General features: G+C 41.9%; 1 protein-coding gene across 6 annotated transcripts; it reads right to left on the bottom strand.

The window, feature by feature from the left end:
* Nucleotides 1–368: 368 nt before the first annotated feature.
* myo15aa (myosin XVAa) lies at nt 369–24,277 on the bottom strand. Of its 6 annotated transcripts, none has more exons than XM_028986713.1 (66): nt 21,915–24,277; nt 21,588–21,670; nt 21,443–21,506; nt 21,240–21,349; nt 21,074–21,148; nt 20,447–20,537; nt 20,333–20,338; nt 20,064–20,167; nt 19,871–19,934; nt 19,667–19,780; nt 19,275–19,436; nt 18,953–19,066; nt 16,555–16,613; nt 16,342–16,465; nt 16,133–16,228; nt 15,905–16,036; nt 15,667–15,792; nt 15,457–15,534; nt 15,225–15,379; nt 15,097–15,142; nt 14,894–15,018; nt 14,692–14,809; nt 14,285–14,460; nt 14,109–14,193; nt 13,973–14,026; nt 13,804–13,885; nt 13,562–13,692; nt 13,310–13,405; nt 12,987–13,222; nt 12,706–12,884; nt 11,679–11,751; nt 10,787–10,978; nt 10,480–10,598; nt 10,301–10,392; nt 8,408–8,531; nt 7,848–8,027; nt 7,569–7,642; nt 7,320–7,457; nt 7,165–7,240; nt 6,925–7,066; nt 6,760–6,850; nt 6,344–6,479; nt 6,140–6,255; nt 5,996–6,055; nt 5,826–5,901; nt 5,598–5,713; nt 5,395–5,513; nt 5,166–5,307; nt 4,966–5,077; nt 4,734–4,808; nt 4,428–4,633; nt 3,866–4,008; nt 3,664–3,736; nt 3,498–3,570; nt 3,177–3,250; nt 3,021–3,103; nt 2,795–2,925; nt 2,615–2,709; nt 2,457–2,534; nt 2,273–2,369; nt 2,034–2,194; nt 1,796–1,929; nt 1,566–1,699; nt 1,171–1,304; nt 836–976; nt 369–680 (listed from the first exon to the last, which is right to left on the bottom strand). In XM_028986713.1, exons 1-66 carry the CDS (start codon nt 24,264–24,266, stop codon nt 579–581), a joined length of 9,549 nt encoding a protein of 3,182 aa, XP_028842546.1. In that variant the 5' UTR covers nt 24,267–24,277; the 3' UTR covers nt 369–578. The 6 variants fall into 6 exon arrangements, with proteins under 6 accessions (XP_028842546.1, XP_028842547.1, XP_028842549.1 ...); XM_028986714.1 differs by having other exon boundaries at nt 13,804–13,882; XM_028986716.1 differs by lacking the exon at nt 7,848–8,027.
* Nucleotides 24,278–27,852: the final 3,575 nt, after the last annotated feature.

Raw genomic sequence — 27,852 nt, 5'->3', positions numbered from 1 at the left:
CGACGCAAAGCCAGGGCCGGATCGCCGGGACTGGAGTACGATGTTGTTGACGGCAGATGAATAACTGGGAAGATGGGAACTTGTCCCGGGTGCAATGAAACAAGTATGCAGATCTTTTTCCATATTCAATGGTTTATATATTACCAATCAATATATAAAATGTGTCTTTGGCAAAGATTTTCAATATTGCAGAAGCATAAAATACACCTCAGAATCCATGATTTATTAATAAACATTTACAATAAAAAATAATAGTTCTTATACAGAAAGTCGATCTAAAAAAAAAACACAAACACATTTTGCATTATATTATAGTGCAAAAATATCTTCCGGGTTAGAATGTAAAAGATTTAAAAAGGTGTAGATATGTGGCATTCCTGAGAAAAAAAGAAAAAAAAACTACAGTGGCCATTTTACATTCTTTCATCTTATAAGAAGAGGTAGTGTCGCTGACGTGTTGACAAACTTTTCTGTCTTAATCATATTGGATTTCGCTGTATTGCAGGACAAAGTCCATATTTCAAATGTTTGCTTTGGAAGGGGACTGGGTTTCGATGTGAATGTCGGGGGACGATGAGTTACAAAAGGGTGATTTCACTGGGCGGCAGGGTAAGTCTCTTCTCTCGGACAGAAAGCAGAGTTTCCATATGCATGGCCACAACACGGCACAGCTCCAGGCTCTGTAGGGTCAAAGCATGTCACGCTGAGTAACCAGTGGCAGGGGATGTATATACAGCATTTACGCTAAAACAAGTCCAGGCAGGACAATTTCAATCAATTAGCACAACATATTTATTATGTTTGTGTATATGTATGAGCGAGAAGAAAGAAAGACCTGCTCCAGTTGCAGCTGAGTGATGCGTTGAGACATGAGGTCCCCCAGCTTGATATCCACATACGGGTAACTGGAACCAGCTGAAGGCCTCTGTGTCCGGGTCGACTGCACTTCTTTTAGAGGGAACTTCACCATGATTTCCTGCATGCGAATGAAAAAAAAATCAGCTAAGCATCGTCGTCAGATCTGAACCACATTATTGTGCAGACCCGGCTCCTTTCAGTTCAAACAGGTTATTTGGTGAGCTTACACTTGGCACTCAAACAATAAAAATGTTTGAGCTGACCAATATTCTATAGATCTGGACCATCCCTAAACCAAAAGCTGGGTCTTACATGCGTGTCTTTGTTAAGGAAGTTGAGTCCGTTCTGATTGACAGCCAAGATACACGGGGAAACAATGGCACTGTTGCTGCTGCTGTGAACGTAGAAGAAGGAGGAGCCAAACATCTGGAATGTGCTCACCAGCCCTGAGATCACAAGAGGACACAAAACAGTCAAACAACATATAAAGAATGGAGCAGCCAGTTCTGTCTCCTTGACCGATCTAGCCGAGAACAATTCCCAGTACTTTTTTAACCAATCAGAGAAACGCTATAACTTGACTAGACCTAAAGCATCTCAACAACGTGTGTGTGTGTGTGTGTGTGTGTGTGTGTGTGTGTGTGTGTGTGTGTGTATATATATATATATATATATATATATATATATATAAAAACAACGAATGTTACCCAGGAACTGTGCTCTGGCCTGGTGAGGGCTCAGGGCCTGCACTGTCTGCATGTGTTGGGTCACCATGTTCAGCCACTGCTGTGGACGCTGCAGCATGAACATCTGCGGGGGAATGCAGTCCTGGACCTCGTGGCTTCAGGGGTGGAGAAGAGATCCCAAAGGGTTTTACGTCTTTCAAATTTCCAGTTGTTTAATCATGACGTTATGATGTTATGCCTGAAGAACTTACACTGTAGGGAGGTAGGCAGAGTCCTTAGCACGATGCTGGAGAGCTGCTAATTTAGCCACTTGCTGAAGCTGCTGCTCACTGGCCTTGGCTTGTGGCACAACACTCATTAGGCCCTTCAAGTAATCTGGAAAAATCTGAATGGTCAAAAAAGATGTGATCAGTCCTCAATACATTCTGTCCATTACGTGGATTGCTGACATTTGAAATCATTAGTGGTCGCTGGGTTGTTGTTGTTTACCTGATTGTAATGCATGGTGACACTGAGCTCATTGTCAAATTTCAGCGGCTGGTTCCAGATCACTCTCCTAAACCAGAGCGTGTAGTTTGGATCGATGGGCTCGGTTTCCGTCGCAATGTCTAGGATGTACTCTCTCTTGTTCAGTGGTCGCACGTTCTGACCTGGAGAAAATGCTACACTGTCTAGAAAAGAATTTGAATCCGTGGTCAATTCATATTTTTCAATGTAAACTTTCTCACCCCTGTTTATGACCACAAATACTGCATATTCCTCCATGGCTTCCAGTTTGTGCAGACCCATCTCATAGCAGAGCTCTTCAATGGCATCTAAAGCAACCTGAATAGAACAGACAGGTACACGCCAAGGTAAAAGAACCGCTAGACTCTAACAGCAGCTACGCCCTTGCCATATCAGTGAACTTACTGAGCAAGTCTTGATTTTGAGATGTCGCTCAATGCCACCAGGCAAAAGAAATAGTTGTCGCTTGGAGCTCCGTGCAGCCTGATCCATAATCGAGATTGGGTTAACCATGTGAAAGTATGGACAGCAATGTCTACACACACCAAATTAGAAACACTGACCAGCATGGCTTTCAGCTCCATGCTGTTGGGGAACTCGGTGCGTCCTCCATACTGGAACGTCTTCCTCAGATTCTGTTCACAGGCTTTAGCAATGGCTTTAACCATAAAATGATGCCATTAATGATGAACACAGAACAGCATAATAAATGATAAAAAATACTGTTCCTACAAATGCTCCACCTTGGAAGTGCGTCGCAGAGCTTGTACAAGCGTCATATAGGTACTTGAGCAGGTAGGGCTTCAGCACCTCAGAGCAGCGGTAGTATGCAGTGAAGATGTACAGCAGCCTCCAGCCTTTCTGGCAACTGTCCCTGTCAACAAAATCAAAAGCCGCAGAATCACCTTCTCCATCCAAAACCAGCATGCTCTGCAGTGTATGCCAAAATGGTTTGCATCGAGGCCGTACGTTTTGGAGCTGATGTTGCTGGTGATCTGCTTGAGAATTTGGCAGTACGCTTCGTCCCGCATTAGTCCATATTCTCCGCTGAGCTGTGAAGGAGAAAATGAAATACTGTAAAATCAATTTTTTAAATGGCTGGAATGCGGATATTATTTCTCAAACCTTGAGAATGGTGCTGACAGTCTCTTGCTCCGTCTGGCCTTTCATCGGGTAATCTCCCATAAACTTCATGATGGCTTAAAGAACACACACACAACGTAGGAATTGAGGACTTCAACATGTGTGTTCTTTTACAAGCTGTCTCATATCTGACAAAAATATTTTCCAACACGGAAAATAGAGACTTGGGAAAACTTGTGCTTATTACGTTTTATGCGTGCTGACGGCTCACAATGTGAAAGTCTTTCTTTATACTGCTAATTGCTGCCACATTCAAATAAAATGAGTGGAATGGCACAGTAGGGAAAAAGTCATCTTGCTTACCTAAGAACATTTCAGCGGCTACTTTATTCATATTTTCATCTGTAAACTCAATTAATGATTCTTGAATAGGCAACTGTGGTGAATAATAATCAACAACATTGAACAGTTAGACAAAAATATCAAAATAGAAAAGTAAACAGTTAGCTGAATGCAGAGCGCAATGTACCTTGGAAAATTTGACCATATCAGCAACATCTCTGGACTCTTTTCCTTTCTTTGACTTCTGCTTATATGAATCACTGTGAAGTAAAAGTTGTGCTTTTATGCACCCTTACTTTGATCAGTATTAAGATTCAAGAGAACAACCCCATGCGACCTCTAAACTATAAACTCATACCAGCATTTCTATTTAAAGTGAAAACTCCCACCTGCTCTGTTTCTGGGCCTCTCTGAAATATTTCTTGGCAAACTCCACGATGTTGTATTGGCTGTCCCGCAGTAGCTCCTCATCAATCTCTACATTGCCATAGTCAGAAAAGGCCTCTGTGTACTCGCTTGCAGGTGTAGCCACCTAGAGGTGGAGAAATGATGCTGCATGTGACAGAGTCAAATAGAGACTTCAACAAACCATCTTTCACCACCTTGTACAGATATGAAAAAAGGACCTTCAATATTAATTAAAATATTACATAATAATGATGAATTACAATAAATTACTACCATTCCATTATGTTTTCAGTTTATTGTTATTATATCAGTGTAGTTATGTTATGTAATTTCATTTCACCACTTAAGTATTGCTAAAACAACCTCACTCATCAAACACAGATACACAAAAAGGGAAATTCTGAATTATATAACCTGTGCTTGTGGACACAGGATGAGAGCATTTTTGCAATTTAAACATATTGTCTATATTGTTATGTTTGGCCTTTTTTTTAAAAAAAAAAAAGCAATGTGATTCTTGCAGACTTGAAAAGTTGATCAGACCTCCACAGAGCGGTCTAGCTGGTGGGCAGCAGCAGTCGAGGCTACAGCTACAGCTACTGCTGCTGATGCTGCCACCTTCCCCTGCTTGTTTTTGGGTTCCTCTTTCCTGTCCATGGGGATGTTGATGAAGTCTGGGGCAGCCACTGGTTGCACAAACTCAGCAGGAAATACTCCTGCCCGACCATGAATGGCTCCAAACTTCCACCCTATATGATTCACATGCACTTATTTTAATTTGCATTTGTAATTATTATTAGAATAAAAGCATAACACTGCAAACCAGGCAGTCAGACCAAACAAACCTACCAAAATCAGTTGTGTCTCTCCTCAATTCTTCAAGGAGCATCACTTTTTTTTTCACAATGCAACCATAGCACAGGCCTGCAGAATAGCCACCCCATGTTAGAGTTCATGAAAAGCATGCATTTAAAAAAAAAAAAATAACAATAAAAGCCGCGTCTATGATCAACTGAAGAGCCAATCTTGCCTTTTGGAGTAAATCTAAATCAACAGCTTCCATCTCAGAAGCTGATCTCACCTTCGTCCATGCCGTCCATGGGCTGCAATCGAATAATGTCTCCCTTGTGGAAACTCAGAAGCGATCTATCATCTGTAACATGGTTTCTCACAGCAACCATATACTCTGAGTCCTGGAAGAAAAACAAATCAAAACAGCAATTTACTTATGTGTTGGGAGTTGCATGAGGAACATGATGCATAAGCAAATAATAAACCAACCTTTTTGAGTTCAGTGATGAAGTGGTCAATCATACTTTTGACCTGAGGGGCTTTTGCAGAGAACAGAATGAGCTTCTCGTTGCTGAAGTTGAACTCCAGCATGTTCTTAGAGGGGATGGTTACAAACAAGATGTCTGTGTAGCTGTAGAGTTAATAAAAAATAACAATAAGAATCCAAGTACACACTAGGAACCATGGTGATGTTGAATTTATATGGAATAAATGGTACCTGTAGGGTCGCAAGACTCTGAAATAATCTGGTTCTGCTGCACTGCTTCTCACCATCTTCAGGAGCTTAATACCCTTGTGTGATACAGACAAGACCTGAACCCCCGTACCGACGCTTCCCTGTATAAAACACACACAGCGTCAAAAATATATATATTTTATATTGACTGAAAACTACATTTCCAATCATTTGGAGTCCCTCACTGAAGCTGGAAAGAGGCGTGAAAAGTAAATCTCCCATGAGTCCCTCGCTGCTGTGACAACCTTTTTCTTCACATTATCATCCTGGATGGAGGCGCCTGAATCGATCTTGTTCTCATCTGTAAGAAAAGGAATAATAACATCTTCTCATAAAATACCAGAGTGCACCGACTGAGATCTCATTTCCCCGAATGGCGTTTCAGAAATCCATTTCTACTGTAAGGCGCTTACCAAAGAGAGATTTCATCTTCTGCCTTTCCTCTTTAGTGATTCGGATGCAGGCTTCAGAGTATGTGTCATGAACAATCTGCATCAATAGGATTGAAGACAGAAAGGAAAAAGCCAGCACAGTTAGCAATGTGTTGTCACTATTCATTTCCATATGAATAATCAAAACACACCTGCTTGAAAATTAGATCCAGAACCAAAGGGTGGTTAAAGCTATCCTTTGGATAGAAAACCTGTGGATCAAATTAAAATACTGTGAATTAGGACACTGTGTGAAAATGCGCTTGTCCGTGATGAAATGGCAAATGAAATCAGACCTCTTTCCTGAGGAAGATCTTCCAGGGCACATTGGTGTAGGTGTAATGCTCCTCGCTGCTCCTTCTGTGCAGCTGGGTCTGGATGGTCTCCTCCTCCACTGGAAGCTCTCTTGACACTGCATAGCCACAGAGACACCAGCCACAGAATTAATGATGATGTCATTAATATTGCTATAATTAATTGTCAAGCTCTACTGGACAGACCAGGAGGTGGGATTTTGTGGCTGACAATCGGAACAGGGGCCTGGGTTCTCTTTACACTCATGGCTGTTTTTCTGTCATCATATCTGGACTCTCTTGTTGGTGCTGCAGTGGATGGAGACGGATAGGTCTTCTTTCGCTGTTTATTATAAAGGATGGGGAGAACAAGAAGAGGTGGATGAAATGTAAAAAAATACCAGTACCAAATACAAAAGTACCATTTCCCTTCATGATTTTAATATTGATATATATAACAACTTGCTTGTGAGATTTCCATCAGATTTTTTTTACCAGATGGTTTCTGATTTTTACACTCTACATACTGATTCTGACCCAATTTAGCCCTATACATAAATACACTCTTAGCATTGAAAGCCAAATAAAATAGCACATCTGAACCTTGACTGAACCATTACTACCTGAGAAGGTGGGGCATTCATCTGGTCTTTGAGTATCATCAAAGCTTCGTCATGAGGGTCTGGCCTCCTAACAAACACTTTAGGCTCTCTCCTACAAGAACACAGGGCAACATGGATCACAATCCCTTTCTGTGAGCAAGTTAGCATGAGGTGGGTGGTCCGGACCTTGGAATCTCAACTTTCTTGGGAGGGCTGGTAGGCTGGTACTGCTTGATGATGTCTTTAATGTTGTGGCTGGGCTCTAAGTGCTCTGAGTTCAAGGTAGTGGCACGAACAACATGTTCTGGTGGCACAATCTTGGTGGGACCTCAAAAACATAAATAATGTTTTTATTAATTTAAATCTTATTTTTATGTCTAAAATGTACGATGCTCTTGAATAAAAATTGAGAATTGTGATTCTTACTTGCATTTCTTTGTGCAGATCTTGCCTTGTCAAACACTGGAGGAGCTGCTGGCCTATGGAAAGAATCTCCTTTCTCCTTAATTGAATAGAGAATAAGTACCAATGTTTAGCTGACCTCCTTACAGAAAGCAATGATGCTAATCCTAGTGCCTCACCGGGCTTGGTGTCCTGGATGATGGTGGATGATTTAGGTGAAATGGTGGGTGTTCTGGCGGGGAATGGGGAACGGATTGAGGCGCACTCATGTACATCTGTTGCTGAAGGGCCATGGCTTGCATAGTCATCTGTTGAGCCTACAGTATACATCATTACATGATGACATGATTACTTATGATTGAGTTTCTTAACAGGTCTCATTTGTATACATTTGGGAAGCTTTTCAAAGCTTTTAAATCTTCACTTACCAGTATAATTGCTTGCTGGTTTATGAGCGCTTGCTGTTGCTGTGCCATTAGTGACTGTTCTACTGTCTGATCACCTTTTAGGAAGAATATAATGGTTTGACAGATGGGCAGGTTAATTACCTGTTATACAGGTTACACGGTATACCATTTGGAGATGTTGTCAATTGTAAAGAAATCACCAATTAAAATTAAATAGAATTATTAAAAATAAAGATGTTACACATGAGAGTCCTCCCACAGTAGCCCCCAAAATGCAACAAAAGCTTCTTGCATCCATACCTGGCACATTAGGCATAGCTGGCACATTAGGCAAAGCTGGCAGAGCAGGCAAAGCTGACACAGAGGACATAGCTGGCACAGAGGCCTCAGCTGGCACAGAAGGCAAAGCAGACATAGAGTGCATAGCTGGCATGGGTATAGGTGGCATCATCCCTCCCATTATGGGCAGAACTGGCACCGCTGAGAAAACCAAGCATGGCAAAATAATCTGCTACTGCATTCCCCACATACACATACTGGAACACAGTGGCTTGTTGAAACAGCATTACATGAATTGTAATTTTACTACTATTTTTAACTAACAAGTACATTAGCATGCAAAATATGATTTATTATATTAGCAGTAATCTGTGAGGATTGGAATTAGTCAATGACACCAGGTCTACAGTTGCATTCACCAGACAAGATACATCACAAACCAATACAATTAGAAATCTAATTCAACATCAATTTATTTCAAAGTATGCAACCTTCAGTAGAAGTCATTGACCCTGAGAGTTTTTTGCATTATTCATTCCCTGTAAGCGGAGAGCAGAGCAGCTGGACGCCTGTACACTCACCTCCAGGCTTCAGTCCTGGGGGATAGGGTCTGTTGCTTCGAGGCATCTCCCCGTCACCTTCTCCTGCTCCAACCCCTCCACCTCCCTTCATCCTGCTGGACATGCTGCCTGGCCTCTCCAGGTCCTACAGAAAAGATGATGTGGCTGTGAGGTGAGAGTCTGGAGTGGCCAATCAGGACCCCTCAGCCGTCCAGCTCAGGAAGCCGTCCAAGGAAATTCAATCCTAGACCAGGGGGTACCTTAAACACCCTAAAAGAACATTCCCTGCCACCGACGTCTTCCATATCAAAAGATAACTTTTTTATCCCTATTTATATATTTTTATTTCTATTTCTGCAATTCTGTATGTGCTTTAAAATAACTACAATAAGTATTGTACTAATTAATTTTATTTGTAATTGCAAATTGATGAAAAGACAAAAACCTGTACACACACACACACACACACACACACACACACACACACACACACATACAGTATATATTGGGTATTTGGTTACATTTTGTGTCAACACAGTACAGCAGTTTAAAACTAGCTAATAGTTTAGCAGCAGTAGGGTTTAAGGGGAGATCAATAGGTGCTCAGTGCTGTACGAAATACGGTAATGTGGTAACCCAATCATCCCCTATTGAGAAGGACCCAGGGCAGCAGGAAAACAACGACACATTCAAAAGTCCATACAAACTGGATGAATTGGCATAAATTCAACAACCACTTGCATCATATCCGGATGCAAAATATTTTAATGGTAAAGAAATCATCCAACCAGCAAACATTTAACATACCATAAAAAATATTGACAGGAGCACATGGTGGGGAAAGGGTGAATTACCAAATGCAATCTGGACATAGCCCATGATCAGTTTTCACATCCTTCACCTTGACCTTCACCTCAACTGAAGAGATCCCAGACCAAGAACTTCCTTGTGTCTTCTTGTTTCTTCACGGGGTTATGCACACTCCATAATGCTGGGGGGGTTACCAGCAGGATCCCAGATGCCTGTTCCCCGGTCCCTGGTTGTCCCTGAGGCATGGTTTTGGGAAGGTTCCTTGTGGACCTTCACCACCCCTTGCTCCCCACCTGTTTGCTGCCCCTCGATGTTCTTGGGGCACGCTAGTTTCGCACCTTGGGGGGATGTACTGTCACTGGACCAGAGTTTTTCTGTTCTCTGTATTGTGCTTGTGATTACTTGATGTGCACAGCGTGCCCTGGGCACCCACCCTCTGGCATAGTGACGGGCGATCATGAAGAGCACAGAGGAGATTGCCCGACAACATTTTTGGACCATCTGGCCCGAATGCATGGCCGAGGAACCCCGCCTCTAATCGGAAATGGCTGGCAGTGACTTCCCAATTCATCAGCCTCAGCGCTGATAAAAGGAAGCCCTATAGCATAAAGCGGTGTCGCAACATTTTGCCAATGGCCCGACCTCAAAATAACACGCATGTTTTTTTCCCCCATCACTCTCTCTGCATCTCTCCCTCGACCCTCACCCCCAAAGAGCAATGATAAGAATGCCACGTAAAAGAGGCGAGAGCCCCACGGGAATTCATTATATACACTATAAATGACCTCTCTGGGGCATGTTTCATCTTACAAGGGTCTCTGCATTTTTGCTCCCATAGCTCCTATTTGCTCCTGATGCATGACAGATTATTAGTAAAAACGTATCATTGCTGTGTCCCGTCTTCATTCTGTCATTCGTCTTTTTACCCATGCTTCATGTGTTCCTGTCACATGTTTGTGTGCGGGCCTCTGTGCCCTGTTTAATTTTATTAAACCATTCTTTTCCCACGACGCATTCCTAATAATTAAAGTATACAGTTTTTCAATACAGGAAGATAAACTAAGCCAGGCATTTAAAAAATATAAAGTAGGAAATGGTGCTTACTGTGCCACCGTCAGAAAGCACTGGGTCAAAAAGGCTGTCAAGGTAACGATCCAGGCCCCTCTGGGTTGGAGGCTCACTGAATGTGTCCGACTCTGCTGTCACAACAGAGGTATGAAGAAAAAAGGGCTGAATGTGCCCCAAACCAGCTAAGAGCATTTATGTATTCTTAAGACACTGACCATGGCTGTAATACCCTTCAGATCCTGGGATGCTGTAGGCAGGCATTGCATGGAGGCTCATGGCACCTGAGAGGGGGCTGTCATCATCATCAGAGTCAAATCCGCTCCCAAACATGGCACTGTAAGTAAAGAAGAAAGCACCATATCATTTCCAACATGCATTTCACACTAATTTATTCATTCATCCAAATTTTGGAATGAATGGAAAGGAAAATATTAACATAAAAATCATATTTACAGTACTGTTACTATAAAGACTCTAAATGCTGAGATGGTTTATAGATGTGTTTAAATGGCAGACACTGACAGGCTGGCATTGGGCCGGGTCCTGGTGGGGCTCTCCGCAGAGATGATGAAGTAGGATTTCTGCTTGGGGAAGTCTCTCATGAGCTCCAAGTCTGCAATCAAATCCATCACGTAGTCGTGGCCAGCCAGTTCTGCCCACTGGCCGTGCTCCTTCATGAAGACCGAGCTGCCCCTCCAGCCTTCCGAGAGTCCCCTACAGCATTTACAGCATGGGCAAGAGTTCATCAAGCTTATGCCTCATATTTCCATGCATGACATTTATATGTACATGTGTTCATCAGGCTATTGGTATACAAAATGTTATAAACAGCTGCAAGTATCTTGTATGGTAAGATACAGAGTAGGTTAGCAAAAATAAAGAAAGGAAGAAATGCAACTTCAGGAGATTCTTAAAGACAAAGAGAAGGATCAGGATGCAGATCATGGTCACTCTGTGGGCCATAAACAACCTGATTTGAAACTAGTGTTTGCTCATTTAAATAACCTGCCTAAAGTACAAATAATAATAATATATTGAAGGGTACATTTAATGAAAATGAACAAAATGAGTTACGATGATATTGACTGGTACCCAACTGGTAATGTGTAGAGTCACACGTCACATAAAGCCAGCTGCCTATGTAAGATTTGCCACCATAATGACATACCCAGCTAAAACATTAACAGGCCCCACATGGTACATAGACTTTTGTGATGGCTGATCACCGCTGTATGGTACAGGCCTCTGGTCTGTTTGCTGGGTTCATAGTATTGTTTCATATGTGCAGCTGTGTAAATAGTGTAAAATAGATGTCTACTGAACAGATGTCTATTGAATACGCTATGTACGTTCTGTGGAGGGATTTATACTGATATTAAATAGGCCAGGTAAAGTCTGGATAACAAAACTGTACCGGTGTTGGAGAATGTCGCCAGCCAGGTCCTCACCGCTGGTCCAGGAGTGGACAGGACACAGGAATGATGCCCCTGTGGGAAGTGATTTTGACAGTCACGGTAAGGCAGATGGTGTGAGGAAGAAATAAAATACTTAGGGCACTTTTTCCATTCCGTTTACCTGCCCTGATCAGATGTCTCCTAATCTACTTCATCTACATTAGGCTCTAGAATTGAGAAGCTGCCAAGGTGCCTGAAATAAGAGTTCTAAGAGCTGCTCCATTGTGTGTGTGCCAGGGGAGCCTTCTGTTTGCTGTTACGTAAGCTTATTAGGCTTCTTCATGCCAAAACAACACTACTTCAGCAGAGTACAGTTATTTTCTCTACAAATATATTCTCCATGTACAAATTTTATTTTTGTTGGCACCAAAGCAGCACCAGAGACAGAAGTCCCAGACTACTTATATTGCTTTGTACTGTACACAAAATTTATGGAGATTCTATATCCATTCAGTGTCTGCATTAGCATGTCTGTAACTGAGTATGAAAATATGTATAATTAATCTTATTACACACCTTGTAATGATGATGTAAAAGTACAGGGTTTTAATTCATGAAAAAGATAAAGTGACATATTTTATGATTTGCAGGTATGACACCTAATCAACTAATCTTATTGATATACCTTTCCTGTATACACACTGTGATCATAGTTGGATGTCATTTCTTGCCATGTGTCTGAAATCCAATCACAATGCAAGACAGGCCTTCTAATTCTAATTTCAAAAGAAGTGTTTTTGCCAAATGACTCCTCCTGTCAATCGCTTAATTCACTTTAATATAAGTAATTTTGTTCAGCCTGCTGATGCTTTCATTATGTTCAGATTCAATTTAAATCCCTATTCAATAACATATATTTCAATTTTCTAATTGTGAGATCAAGATTTAAAATTTCTAACTAAGTGAGATATGTTTGTCCACAAAAATGCTAGCAAAGAAAGATAAATAAAAATAGACTAGTCCTTTTACTGTGTTTACTGTGCTCACCATCAAAGCAGTGGAGCTGCAGAACCATGTTGGCTTTTTTTCTGTTAGCTGTCCACTCTAGCAGTGACAGTGGATAGGTTCTGGCAGTCTCTGGGCCATGCAGGGACTTCTGCATTGCTTGTATGAGCCTGTGTTGACAAGCAGCCTTGTAGCCGTCCAATCCATAGTCAGACACAAACCTGCAGAATTTAAAAAAAGGTTCTGGGTTAACTAGTGGCACATCCGACAATTATTGTTACACAGTGGGGTAAATTTATATAGGATTTCAGAACATATCTTACTTCAGAAGATACTTCTCAATTTTTGGAGAGGGGGCAAATGCACTCAGGCAGCCTAGCAGCAGCAGCCAGCCCCTCTCGGAGTTGTCTGGATTGCTGTTCCTCCAAACCTGATTGGCAATTTGACACAAGACTTCATCCCGTAGGCTGGAGTTGCTGAGTCCCTTCTGAATAATGTAGTTCCCAAAGAGATTTTCCTGAGCTCCGTTCAGATGCGGGTCACCCATGAACCTTAAAATCTTGTGTGAGGAGATAACCAGTACAGATATTTAATTGTATTTAAAAAATGGAAAATGTGTGGTGATCAGCAAATCACCAGGCCTTACCATTTTAAACATATCAAGAGCTTCCTGTCTCAGGTCTTCTTCTACGTCTGTCAGTGGTGAATCCAGAGGTTTGGTCACCATCCCGAATTTGGGTACCTGCAGGATAACCATAATTTTAACATGATATTTGGTTGTCTAGAACATACTCTGAAGTAAACTGGAATATCAACACATGCAGTGTATTGACTAGGTTGTTATAAAATTAAATGAATCGAATAGTTCTGCTTTACAGAGTCAGCACTTCTAACTCACCCTGAAATGAATCTGTATACACTTTGTCATGGAATAATTGTTGATGTCGAGTGGCAGGGTGAGCTGGGGCTCCACCTCAATGGTTGGGGCCTGAACCAAGGCGAGGCAGTCAGAATGAAGTTCCCGCCCACCTGAGCACAAACACAACAATTGAGAATTTGAGGTGAGGTCATGTTGATTTGAGTACATATTGATTTAGTTTTTTTTAGTTCATATTGACAAAAAATTAATAGAGCAAAAACCTGCAGCTGAATTCAGTAACCCTCCAAGTTCTGCTGGAATGGCCAGATGTGTAACATTGACCACCTCCCTCTTGGCCAGCTCCTCAAAATTCAACAGCCACATCAGAGTGAGAAGAAAACTCTTATCTTTACTGTTATTTCATTTTGATATTTTAAGGAATATTCTTACCATTTCAATCCTAATTCTTTCCTGCTCTGCTTTTCTTTTCGCCTCCAGATTCATCTAAACATGGCCAAGATTTTGAGTGGTCATTGAACTTTCTTTATTGTATGATGACAACACAATGAAATGCTGAACCCTTTACCTTGATGAACCTTTTGCGGTTCACATACATTAGAACAATAGAGCGGAACTTGACCAGGGCTACTCTTCTCTTCACATACTGCTTTCTGCATGAAAACAAGAGGCATATGTGCAGTATTCCATCCCCGTCCCAGACTATCAGCACCGATCCTGAATGCAGAGGCTGCTGTGCCATACCTGATGAGGAATCCCCGGCAGTGAGCCTGCAGCCTGACTATCTTCATGCGGAAGGCGACGTAGCGTTTCCGCACGAAGAACATGCGCGTGTAACGCTGCAGCGTGAGTGCAGCTACGTGGCGCACACGATCACGCTTACTCTCTAGCAGCTGGTAAACCTCCTCTTTCAGAAAGAGCTAAAACACAGGAACATCATTAGCAGTTTTCACTTATACAAATGCCGTATTTGTACCAAGATCTATACAAAGATAGGCCAGAGTATTCAGTAGCTCTCTGCAGTACAATCACTGATTCACTATAAAACAATGAAAACAAATACCTCAAAATACCAAGTCTGCTTGTAATCTATGAAATGTGATCATTTCTGGAAATTTTCAATGATTATCAAGAATTAAACTGTATCTGACCTTGGTAACTCCCACTTGAAATGCCCCTGGTCTGACAGGACACAGTTTTCTCAGCATGATGACACAATTTTCTCCAACTGCGGGAGGAGGTTGCTTCATCCCCAGCAGAGATTTGTATCTGATGAAGCACAGAACTGACTCTCAACACATTAAATCAATACACCATACAGACATCATTGACACTCTGACACTCATTCCGTACCGGAAAAGGAAGACATCAAAGGGTATTCGGACGGGGTAGCCCTCTCTTCTGATGCGAATGGTCTCCAGAATTCCCGAGTAGTGCAACTGGGCAGTCACCAGTTCCATGTCAAAAACCCCTGGCTCCTGCATAGGATATTAAATGCTCATATTCAGCCTGCAACACAAGTGTAATACATTATAAGCATGTAAGCTGTTGTGTACCTTCTTGTTGTTTGGCTTGATGCAGCGCACAAAAAATGGATTGCATCTGCAAAAATGGGAAATAAACATGAGGGCTGTGCTGCAGTAATGTTACACTACCAGCAGGTCATGCTTTAGCCTTTAACCACCTCTCCATCTTTTCAACCAGCTCCATGAGCGACAGCTGAAACTTGGCTGCGACCGTGGAGGGCTGGAAGCGACGTGTCACCGTGCTGTTTTTCCTCACGTGATTCTTTTGCTGACTAGTGGTCTCGGCATGATTCATGAAAAGACTTGCCACCATCTGGGTAGAGAAACATACTCTGTTCCTCACTCCAGTTTGACTTGGGAATGTAAGCAAGGCTGTTCACACAGCTTTACCTTGTTTTTGCTTTGGATGAAAAGATCAAGGACCTCCTGGCGAACTTGGTCATAGTTTTTGTCTAGAAACTTGTGGACCTGTCAAAGTATTTTGAGAAAAATGACAAATCCTGTCATGCTGTGTCATGAAGTGATTGTGCTAGTGAATAGTTCATCAATTAGTCACCTCACATCATTAAGTCTAGGGTTAAAATGAGCCTGTATCAGTACCTGATAAGAGACCTTTCCAGCATAATGCTTGATTGTGAATTCGGGGAGAGGCATTTTTGGCTTTACATACAGTGGGTTGCCCCCATGGTGGTAGTGACACTTCTGCAGAAAGGTGTGGTCTGTTGCCTATTGATTGCATTTCAATAAGAAGAAGACATTTCCTCATTAAAAATAGAGTGAAATTTAAGTATAATCACACCAAAGCAGAGTTGCCTTAGGCTACTGCTGCATTTTCTACCTGAGGAAAACCGCTCTGGTCATCCAAGATTCTGAGAATCCCATGGGGTTTTGCAGCGATTAGGTCAATGCAGGCTTGATTGTCATTGAAAGGCAATTCTTGCCAGCTGATTTGCTCTCTAGTGTATTCCTCCTGGGAAATTTGATGGACAGAGGGGCTTTAAAATGATAATGCAGGCTATGCAGGAGAGTAATGCTAAGCAGATTAGAGATGGGAGGGCCGACTTACTTGTTCCTCCTTGAACACGATTCTGTTGAAAAAGAACTGAAGGTATTCGTTTGCATAATTTATGCAAAGCTGCTCAAAGCTGTTGAAGGTAAGGTCCTGTGAGCCAAACACATGAGTAAGGGATCTATGAGAAACAGCACTGCAGTATAGGCACTCCTAACATGATGCAGGTTTCTTGAGGCAAAGACAAGCGCAAAAAAAAAAATCACCTCAAAACCATAAATATCGAGGATTGAGATGGACAGGGCTTCACTCCGTGGGTAAACCAGTGTGTTGATCCGCTCGATGAGCCAGTTGAACAGAAGGGAGTACAAGATCTTGGCAACTGCATCTCTGGAAGTATAAATGTCATGCTTTTTTTTTGCACCTTCTTTTGGCTGAGGGCAAATGTTTTTGAAGATACACTTGCATGAAGAAGTTACCTGGCATCAACTGCACTCTCGACTGTCAAGGGGGTGTATATCTTCTCACGCATTGTTTCCTGTTTGTCAGAGAAAGAATGTCCATATCCGTGTAATCATAATGTACAGTCAACATTTAAAGGAAATAATGTGCATAAAAGAAGGAATTAGGCTGTCTGTTCTAGATGAGCTAACAATAAAGTGCTAGGTTGGAGGTTGATGAGACGTGGTATCATCGGATCAGTGCAACTGATATGGCCCAAACTGAAAGTTAGCCCACTCGGTTAGGAGTTGTAAACAAAGCCCATGACATCAGTGACTGAGCATCTCTGACGGTGCTAATCCCTTCTTCTGCATGCCGTGAAGTCGTTACATGGAAACAGTTTGAAGTTGCAGCCACACTACTCCTGCACCTCTTCTTTTGTCAAAGATGTGTTCTTTAAGGTGTGACATCTTAATGTTCAGCCTGTGAGGCTCAATGAGCCATTTTCTGGGTTTCATCAGATAAGAGTAGCATGAGAGAGCTCCTATCCAATCGGGTGGAAGGGAAATTACATTGGCTTTAGCCCGTCTCTAGTTACATAGGGAGGACCTGTTTCCTTAATTACCAGAATTAAGTGAGTTGCATTGCACAGTAGCACACTAGATGAGCCATTTCAACTGCAACATTTCAACATGGCCATGGAGCTGGCAACACGCATACTGGCCTTGTGCAGGACCTGCTGGGACAAAGACTCATCCGAAACAGAATGCCAGGGAAAGGATTACATGAAGAGTTTGTGAATACAGGAAACTGGAACATGATGGAACAGATGAAAGAGCTAAAGAGTGGAATGTGATCAGGAATGAAGGAAATACTCCCAATGTTTTTACGGGCCCTGGCAGAAGATCTGGAAGAACACAAAAGTGGGGTTTTCAAAATTATGGGAAATTAAAATAACTTCGCAAAAGTTTAAATGTCTTCACTCATGGATTGCGTTCATGGGATGTTTAATCCTGGATTATTCTGGATGGATTTCAGCGACATCTGAATGGACAAAAAGTTTTGGACATGAAAACGTATCCCATGGGTTTGTAACAAACTGAAAACATATAGATGTGTTATCTTGCTAACAATTTATTTTTATTTTCTTAGTTCACAATTGCAAATTATGGTGGCATGATGATAGACAAGTTTCTTGATGGAAGTGACACTGAGCACAAGGCTGGTCTGAAATGATGAGTTGCGGAGCACATGAATTAGTGATGTTGCTTACTATAAAATGGGTGTTGACACCTTCTTGACAACTTCCAACATGAGCACCTTTGGCATTAGTGTAATGCAACACTTTAAAACCAAAAAAGCACGAACTACAAAACAATGTAGTTCGTAAAAAAAAAACAAAAAAAACAATCACAAGCCACTGTGATGAAGTCGATTTTCATTCAGTTGCTTTAAAACAACTGAACAAAAACACTTATTTCCCCTACTCCACGTTGGTAATTCCATCACATTTTTTACTCTGATGAGTCTGTGTTTCTCCATGTGGATAACATGCTCAGCGCTCTTCTGCCCTCACCTGGCCAGAACTTTTAAGTGCCATCTGAGGTGTGCAGCAGGGCAGTGGTGGCAACATTCCAGTTGTGAAGTGACAAGAGCCAACATCCCTCTTCACTCCCCCTACTCCACCAACCCCGGCCTGTGCAACCCTCTTGATCTGCAGCCAAGGGCATCCCCCTGATAGTGTTTCACCCGCTTCCATATCGCCTTGCCCGGCTGAACTGCTGCAATTAAGCCGTTTAGTTATTCCACCTGGAGGAGTTACAGCTTATGCCCACACTGTCTGTGGCTTTCTTTGTGCCAGCTGTCCAGCGGACAAATTGACATGTTGACACGTGTTGACACTTGTCATGTGTCCCCCGCCTATCATATAGATGTTTGAGAATAAGATTTCTTTATTGTTTTTTAGCAGAATTAGTCTTTTCTTTAAGCTCAACACATTCATGTAGCAAAATGCCAATTTCTACTTGATTTATATTTCTTTTAATTGATATAATCAAACTTTAGTGTAATTTAAAACTTTTTTACACCATTTGGGTTCCTCAGACATGCGCTCATGCATCTGATCAGTCATTCTAGCTTCACATAGACGTAGAGAGAGACCTGTCTGCAACCAGAGAGTGGAGAAAGAGGCGAGATAGTCTGTCAGTAGAACATGATCTCTGACTGTACAAGAGGGAGAATGAAAATAGAAGCAGAGAGAAAAGTGATTCAGATTTCCTCCACTTGTGTAAATCACAGTCCACAGTGCCTCTGACCAACACAAGTCAGGTAAGCAGTATTCACCCTCTCTGGAACAGGAACTTGGGTGCAGCATGAGCACCATGGCATTCCGTGGTGTCTACAGGTTTAAATGATGTGGAAAAGGACACGCCTTACCGTGACTTTGAAGGTGACAGATTTCTGCAGGGCCTCGGGAGAAATCTGCAGCAGCTCTGCCACGACACGGATCTCCTGAGCACTCACCACTGATGCCCCCTCCTGGGCATCGGCCTGTGAGGTTAACATCAAAATATTTAGGTATAAAGTGATTTTAAGCCTAAGAACGCTGGGACCTGCAGTCTGATCACCATGCATAAAGAAAAAATAAATGTTTTAAATAAAAAATAAAAAAAAAAGATGCACACAAAATATATTGTTGCTGGTTTTCATGATGTTATCAGTTCACACTAATACAAGCTGGTGAGTGTTGCCACTGTACCTCATATCTCTCAAAGAAGACATTTCCCAGGTGAAGGATAGAAGACAGGATTCTGAAGATGTTGCCCTGGTCTTCAGCACTGAAGCGGAGGATCTCCATGGCGCTGATGAGTCTGCTAAAGTCCTCGCCATCCCTCTTGCCAGGGATTTCGCAGTCTCCTCCCTGAGCAGGTCAGCCAGTGGTCAGAATTTACCCAGCTCAACACATCGCTGAGCCTGCTTAAGTGGCAGCATCACAGAGTAGCTTGTAGGCTATAGCAAGCTATAGTGCTGAACTTGCCAAATAGTCAATTAGTCTAATCGTCGCACACTAATTGCAGTACATCGATCTTGGACAAATTACTTGGTGTAATTGATTTTAAGTGCTGTCACTTATGCCCTGTGTTAATTTACCTGGTTCAGATAGTAGTAGGTCTCTGCTTCCTGGAGATAAAGTGACTGTCTTTGCTGTGAAGGAAGGCCTGCAAGCATCTCATAAAAAATGTGGTAGTTTCTTTCATCTTTGGCCTGAGGAAAATAGAAAGTTGAAATGTTACAACGCTACAGACAGGTGAAACAATGAATGGAAATGTTTAGATCTGCATCTAATGGGTCTACCTGAAAAACAATTCTGGACTTCTCAAGTAGATACTGTGAGGTTATGGCACCACTGATTACACCCCTACATAAATGATAATAACAGTGAAAATAATGTTATTTAAAACAAGTGTCAAACCAATCCTTACAGTATAATTCAATTCAATTACATTACAACATGTTATGAACAATACACAATAAGAATTGCACTCACTCCTCCATAAATATCTCCATATGTTTTCCAAATCGGCTTGAGTTATCATTCCTCACTGTTTTGGCATTTCCGAAGGACTCTAAGAGGGGAGCTGCCTCAAGAATCTGACATTAGGAATAACAAGATTGTTCATGCAACAAATGAACGTGCTGAATGTTTATTGCATGCTAAACTATATGCACATACAGATTCTGAATAATCTATTGTTGCATGCTGTTGTATCATGTATGTCCACACACAGTGACAGGACATACAATAATATACTATACCTCAATCTGTTTGAGAGTGGGGAAAAGTAAAGACATTTTCTTGTTAAGTTTTGATGCAAAATACAGTTGATAAGCATTCGAATTTAAATAAAAATGTATGAGGCATATGCCTACCTGCTGAGTGATGTTGAATTTGTGGTGTATAGCAGCTAAGTAGCGCAAGACCAGCTTTGTAGCCTCAGTTTTACCAGAGCCACTCTCCCCACTGAAACGCAATATTTAATTTCAGGGATAACTTGTCAATTAATGTCTATTATTTGCTTGAAGCAACATGTTTTGTTAACTACAATAATTTTTCTCCTTATATTTTTAATGCATACATGCGTATTGCTAGGTTACTTAAAGACCTCATCAAAACTGCATTCTGTTTTAACAAAAACACCAAAGCACAAGACTGCAGAGCAGATTCAAGGCCACAATTTCATTGTCTTCTCCACTGCAATTTACTAATGAAGTACTTCTCCAATTATCAGACAGGGGTGAAACTGAACACTGGAATGTGGCTGACGTGCCACATGCCCCGCAAAGACACTGGGTACATTTCACACAGTGACTTGATCTGAGGGTGCAATCTTGGCCCAGACATCAGTAGTCTTTCCTTACAGGTATCTCCTTCAGAGGCAGGTTTAAAGTGTTCCAGGTGATCAGCTGTGTCAAGTAGAATTGACGTTGACAGTTTAATGTGGTAAAAAGCTACACTACCTTCTTTTTACACCAAACTTTTCTAAACTGCATTTTTACCTGATTATAATGCACTGGTTCTGTTTGGCATCTATCATTTTGGTGTATGAAGCATTTGCAATTGCAAAAAGATGCCTAAAGAAGATAAAAACAAGGCAGTATAATAATAGTCTGATAAAGATGAAATATGTGGTATTTGCTTGTTAACATTCTCAAAGTAACTTACGGAGGACTTTCTCCTAAGGCATGTCCCTTGTGCAGCAAAACCATATCAGTCCCATAGATGTTAAACATCTTGTAAGGATTAACAGACACCAGGATACTTCCAATACATGTCTTGAAGAGGAATAAGGCAAAATAAAATAATGATTGGCGTGTACACATGAATTGCAATAATTAATATTCTGGAAAATGACTAAATGAACTTACATATATAAGCTCCCGCTCAAACCTTTTCTTCAGATTTGATAAAACAGCACCTTCATGTAACTCCCTGTAGCAAAATACATTGACTTGTGACATACATTGAATATTTAGTAAGTCAATAATTTGTATTAAGATTTCAGAGACTAACTCCAACTGTGTCATGTCCTCGACCCCATCTTCATCAGACAGTTCTCTGTACCTCATTGTGGGCAAACTCCGAATTGAGAACATCTGAAATTGACACACAAGATCTAAGTGAAGTGAGTCAATAGTAAAAAAAAAATGAACAATTTAACATGATTTGTTTTTTATCATTCAACTTCTTTAACATTTTTTACAATCTATTCATACCAAGGTTAATCTATATAGTAATTCAGTACAAGGAAAGTCTGTCAAGTGTCTACTCAGTACTGGAATTATATGATGTGCTGCTCGAAAGCACCACAAAATGTTTGATAACACTCTGAAGGGTTACCTTATCATACCAGTTTCCCTTTGGTTCACCTTCCCTATCTGGTGCCCACTCTGGCTCAAAATGGTCAGCATCATGTGCATGGTGTCCAGGAACAACATGACCTAGCAGGTCTTCATCTCTGTACATGGACCATTTTGTGAGGTTCTGCACAGTTCCATGGGGAAGGACCCTTTCTGAGGACCAGACATCATCTGGCTGTTGGGGATCTATTGATGGATCTTGAGCCCAGTGTTCACCTGGATGTAACCCTTGAACCTGAGGTGTAACCACTGCATATTTTCCAGAGGGATCCAGTACTGAGCCACCTAGCTTGTACGAGGCTTTTCTCAAATTTTGGTTCTGCAAAGCACTTGAAAGAAAAGGAGATGAAGGTTGACTGCTTTGACCTGCTTGACCCCTCATTATGACTGAGCCATCAGGTAGCTTATAAGAAGCCTTACGAAGATTTTGATTCAGTAGAGCACTAGACAACACAGAAGGGGTGGCTTCCTCCTTTTGCCCTGGTTTTTTGAACAGAGCAGATCCATCTGGTAACTTGTACGAAGCGCCGCGTAGATTGGCGTTCCGTAAAGCACTTGACAAATAGGGTGAAAAAGACTGTTCTGCTTCCTCTTCAGGATGCTGAGTGAAAAATGAGCCATCAGGAAGTCGATAAGAAGCACCGCGTACGCTAGTATTCTGCAGAGCACCGGATAAAAGAGGACTGGTTGGTTTTTGTGGCTTTTTGGAAAGGTAAGACATGTCAGGTAGCTTGTAACCCTTCCGAAGATTAGAACTCAAAGCATTTCCCAGATTTGATGAGGACTGCTGCTCACTTTGCTGCTCCTGGTGAAGACTTAAAACTGAACCATCAGGCAACTTATAAGCAGCTTTACGAACACTGGCATTCTGAAGGGCATTTGACAAAAGCGGAGACGTTGGAGATGGTGTTTGTACTACTTCATTTCTTGTAACAAGTGTTCCATCAGGCAGTCTATAGGTAGATTTGCGAAGACTAGAGTTCTGTAATGCATTTGACAAAAGAGACGGAGAAGCTGCCTCTGTTTTGTTCTCCGTGTTACGAGAAATTATTGATCCATCAGGAAGTTGGAAGGATTTACTCCTAAGCTGTGGATTCTTCAACGCATTTGAAAGAAGTCCTACTTGACCTGGTGGAGATGGAGTTACTTGTGCACCAGGACTGATGTTTCTCTGGAGAGGGGAAATATAGGAAGCCTTTCGAAGAAGTGGGTTTTGCATTGCACTTCCAAGGAATGGAGATGAAACTTGGCTTGGTTGCTGTTCATTTACTGGTACATTAAAGTTCCTCTGAAGAGGCGAAATAAATGATGCATTGCGCAAATTAGGATTCTGCATTAATGCACCAGTCAACATGGGAGAGGAGCGTGGATCTATTGGAATGCTATTTTGAACCACGACGGGAGCAGGCTGTGGCATATTTCTTAGTAAAGGTGAGCTAAACTTAGCGTTTCGAAGGTAAGGGTTTTGCAAGGCATTAGATAGTGCTAAAGGTGTTTGATTTTCAAGTTGGTCATATTGTGCTGTTACTTGGGAAATGGGTGATGTAGCCCTTTGCAAAGGAGAAATATAAGATGCATTTTGAAGGAGAGGATTCTGTATGGTATTTGTCAAATTTGGAGATGAGAAAATGTTTTCTTGGTGAACCATCTGTTCCAGAGCTGCCTCTTGGGGAACAAAGTTGGGAAAGGGTGATGACATTGAATTTTGATGAAGAGTTTGATTTTGTAAAGCATTGGTGAAAACTGGGGATGACAGGCTTCCAAATGAGGGGGACCTTACAGGTAGTGGTGAACCATGTTTGACAGAGAGTTGAGGTGACAAAGGCCTACTTCCAGCATGCTGCAGAGATGGTTGTGGTGATGGTGGTCCTGCTCTTTTGAAGGAAACTTGCTGAGGGAAATGAGACTGCTGCATTTGTTGAGGAAAACCTGGTTGTGGGATGGGCTGAGGAAAGGGTGATTGTTGAAGATGCTGAGGATAGGGTGATTGTGAAGTCAAACCTGGAGGGTGTCCAGGACCTCTCACTGTCTGCCTCAATGATTGGCGAGAATTTAATGGTACACGAACAACAGGTCGCCCTCTCCCAACAGGTCGATGAAATCCTCTTTGATTACTTGGAGTCCCAGGTGGAAGGAACTGTTTGGATTCCCTGAGCCCTACTGGCCGAGAACCTTTACGTGCAAGCATCACGGGGGATGAGGTTACAGACTGATCCACTGGTCCTGTGTGAACTGATGATCTAAAGGGTGCAACATTTTGCATCAAAGGGGGTCCTTGGCGACTTCTCCTTCGAACAAGGGGGTTTCCTGCTGTTGGTTTAACAGCTCTCATTGGCACTTTGTCATGGCCAAACCCTCTGAATCTCCTTGAGGATGAACCGGTAGGAAGACCATCCTGCTGAACCCTATTGGAGATTCTTGATGGAGATGGGGATGGAGGACGTCCAACTAAACGAGGAGATGCTGGTCTTGGAGACCCAGATCGTATCATATGAGATGGAGTTGGAGATACAGTTCTGTGTGGCAATCTGGGTGAAAGTGGGGGACTACTACCACGTAATGGTGGTGGTGAAGATGGGCGTTTTCTGATAGATCCTGCTGACATTGGAGGATCATGCTGTCTGCCACCAAATATCCTGGATGCAGGTTTTTGTGAAGGAATATGTACTGGCTTCTGTCTCAAGGTAGCTCTGGGAGAAATTGGTGGACTTCTTTTTCTAAATGATCCACGTGGAGAAGGAGGAGGACTTTCTTGTTCATGTCCAAGAGGATGTGGTCTACTGAAACCAAGTGTTCTTCTTCTAGAAACTGGAGAAGGTGATCTCCCTCTAAGAGAAGGCTGCGGGGATGGACCTCTCCTTGATGGCTGTGGAGATGGAGGAGGACTGAACTTTCTTCTTTGCAGAGGTGAGAGAGGTCTTTGGGCATTGGTATTAAATGATAAGGAGCCATACTGGTGAGACATTTGAGACTGTGGTCCAAACCGTCTTGGAACTCTTGGAGAAAGCATTGGTCCCATTTCTTCATATTGCATATCATAACCAGGCATTGTGTGTTGGGGTATGGGGCTGCTTAGACCTGTAGCAAGCCCAGCATGTCTTCTAGGCAAATGTGGAGATGAAACAGGACTATATTGACTTCTGATCTGTGTTTCAAACCCTTGAAGCATTGGGTCTGAATGGAAGGAATGATGTAGTAGAGGACTACCTAGATTTGGATCTATTCCTCTTGCAGACAGTATTGGTGAAGGTGGTGCTGAAAATGTCATGGCTGATACAGGTGCAAAGGACTGCTGGTTTGGAATGGGGAGTACTGGTACTTGAGGTCCAAAATGTCTAACTTGGGGAATAGGGGATAATGGAATATGTGGGGATCTGCTAAGAATAGGGCTCCCAGGCATTACTGGTGTTGTTTGTTGCATTAGCATTGCATTGACTGATGGCGATATTGGTCTTTGGCTCATCACTGTTTGTTCTGGAATGGACTGGGGATACATAGATGGTGATAGAGGAAATGTTCCCTGGATTTCATACGGCACCTCGGTGGGCATTTCAAAATCATTTAAAGCAATTTGGGGAGACGGCATGTTTGCAACTTCAATTTTTTCTTTTCCGAACAATCTGACCTGAGGTCTTGGAAGTTTGAATGAATCCTGATATCCAAAGCCATCTGTAGACAATGCTGCCACTTCATTACTATAGAGCTGTGCTGCAGGTTCAGTCTCCATGATATTCCCTACCGTGTGCCCAAATTGCTGTTGATCAGTGTACATAGAATTGTGATACAAAAAAGCATTGTCAATGTAATTATTTGGATCCTGATAACTCATGTAAGGATTTATGACAGGTGAAGGGTACTGAAATCCATGAGGATCATAGTAGTCCAAGGCTTCTCCATAGTCATAATATTCAATGCCATTGCCATAGTAGCCATTTTCATTCATTTCATAATAAGGATCATAAAAATATTCCATTCCATCATCATAGTAAGGATAGTCATACATTTCCTCATGTCTATAATCACAGTACTCCATTCCATCATCATAATAACCATACTGCCCATCATATTCCCCATAATAATCATCTTCATAATAATCATAATCATCCTCGTAGTTCATAGGACCATTCATTTGTCCAAAATGACCATTTACTTCATCATAGTCATATTCATCTTCATAGTTTTCATCATAGTATTCCATATCCTCTTCATAATCATCTGGGCTCCTGAATTGACCTCTGCTATATCCATTTCTGCAAAAATAGCCCCTGCTGGAAAAATCCCTTTCATAACCATTCTGTTCATAATCCTCTTCATAGTCATACATCTCCTCATCATCCTCATAAGCATCATTGTGATACCCCCGAAATCTTCCAGTGCTTGCTCTGTGCTGACGACTTCGACCACCCATCCTTCCTCGAGATATCTTAGAAGAAATGAATCTGCTTGTGAGCCAGTTAGTTGCTCCTGCAACTTTCCCCACCAGCCATCCACTTTTCTTGAAGGTTTTGGGAGATTTTTGCTGTTTTCCAAAAAAGCCTTTGAATTTACCACCTAGTCCAGCGGTTGCAGCAGCAGTTTTTCCAGCTTTACCTCCAAGGTTGGATAAAAGTGAAGATTTATTTGAGGTGTCTTCTTTCTCTTTTTTGTTTTTTGCACCAGAAAAACCTACCATAAGTTTATTAGTATTCTCCAATATATTCTTTGGTTTTCCAAAACCAAAAAGGTTCAGTTTACTTTGAGGGTCTTTCTTCTTCTTGTTGCCAGACAAGCGCATGAAAAGTCGGGTGGTGTTTTTTAACCCCCTTTTTTGTTTCTTGGGAGGTTGAATTGCAAAAGCAGAGGCTTTCCCAGCCAATCCAGAGATAGCTTTGGAGGCCCCTTTAAGGTGAGCCTTGACATCCAGTGTCTTCTGTTCTTTTTTCTGACCCTCAGCAGCAAACCCCATCATTGCAGATGAGGCTCCTTTAATATTAATATCTTTCATATTTTTTAGGTTAATGTCTTTCATTTTGCCTGCTTGTGCCTTTTTGTCATCAGGTTTAAATCCGGAAACTGCTTTAGATGCAGCTTTTATGTTGGCACGTTTTTGGGGCTTTTTATCAGTGTCACCCTCTTCTTCCTCTTCTTCTTCCGATGCCACCTTGCCACGCTTTGGCTTAGCTGCACCCTTCATTGCCACCGCTTTGGATGCTCCCTTTAGTGCAGCTTTTCCCTTACCTTTCTTCCCCTTCTCCTCTTCACTTTGCTCTTCTTCTTCTTCATCTTCAACTGCTTCACTGTCTTCACTTTTCAGCAAGTCAGCATCAGAACCCTCCTCAGACTCACTAGTAACAGGCTTCTTGCCCTTTCCTTTGTCTTTCCCTTTTGTCTTGTCTTCCTTGCCTTTTCCTTTTGAAGGTTCCCCCTTGGCTTCCTTTGCTCCTTTTTTATCATCCTTTCCCTTCGCTGGCTCATCTGACTTGCCTTTGTCACCTTTCTTTGCAGCAGCTTTTGAATCACCTTTCTTTGGTGGCATTTTATCCCTTTGCAAGTGTTGCCAAAATCTGAATCATTGTGTCAAAAGTAAGCAACTCCAAATTTCAACATAACTACAACCAAAATAATGTCTTAAGTGTACAGCTGTAAAGTCGATGTGCTGCTCAATATAATATTTAATCTGAAAAAGACAGAGATAACTTAGCTGTTTTCTTGCAATCTGGATCTATTTCTCCTTCCGATGTGTCCCAAACGGCTGTCTCAGCCATCACAACAAGACTGGTAATGCCACTTCATAAAGATCCCATTGCTTTGGCTCTAGTGTTGGTTTTGGCAGAAAATTTCCCATGGACAAAAAGTTTCTCTGTGCCTCTCTTCGAGTACGAGTATCCCTAAATGTCAGCATCTCTCTGTCCCTGGGAAACAATGGTCCTCCTTTTACC

Source organism: Denticeps clupeoides, chromosome 7 (genome assembly GCF_900700375.1).
Source record: "Denticeps clupeoides chromosome 7, fDenClu1.1, whole genome shotgun sequence".
NCBI lineage: Eukaryota > Metazoa > Chordata > Actinopteri > Clupeiformes > Denticipitidae > Denticeps > Denticeps clupeoides.
The sequence above is the reverse complement of the archived record's forward strand: the minus strand, read 5'-3'. Positions and strand labels throughout refer to the sequence as shown.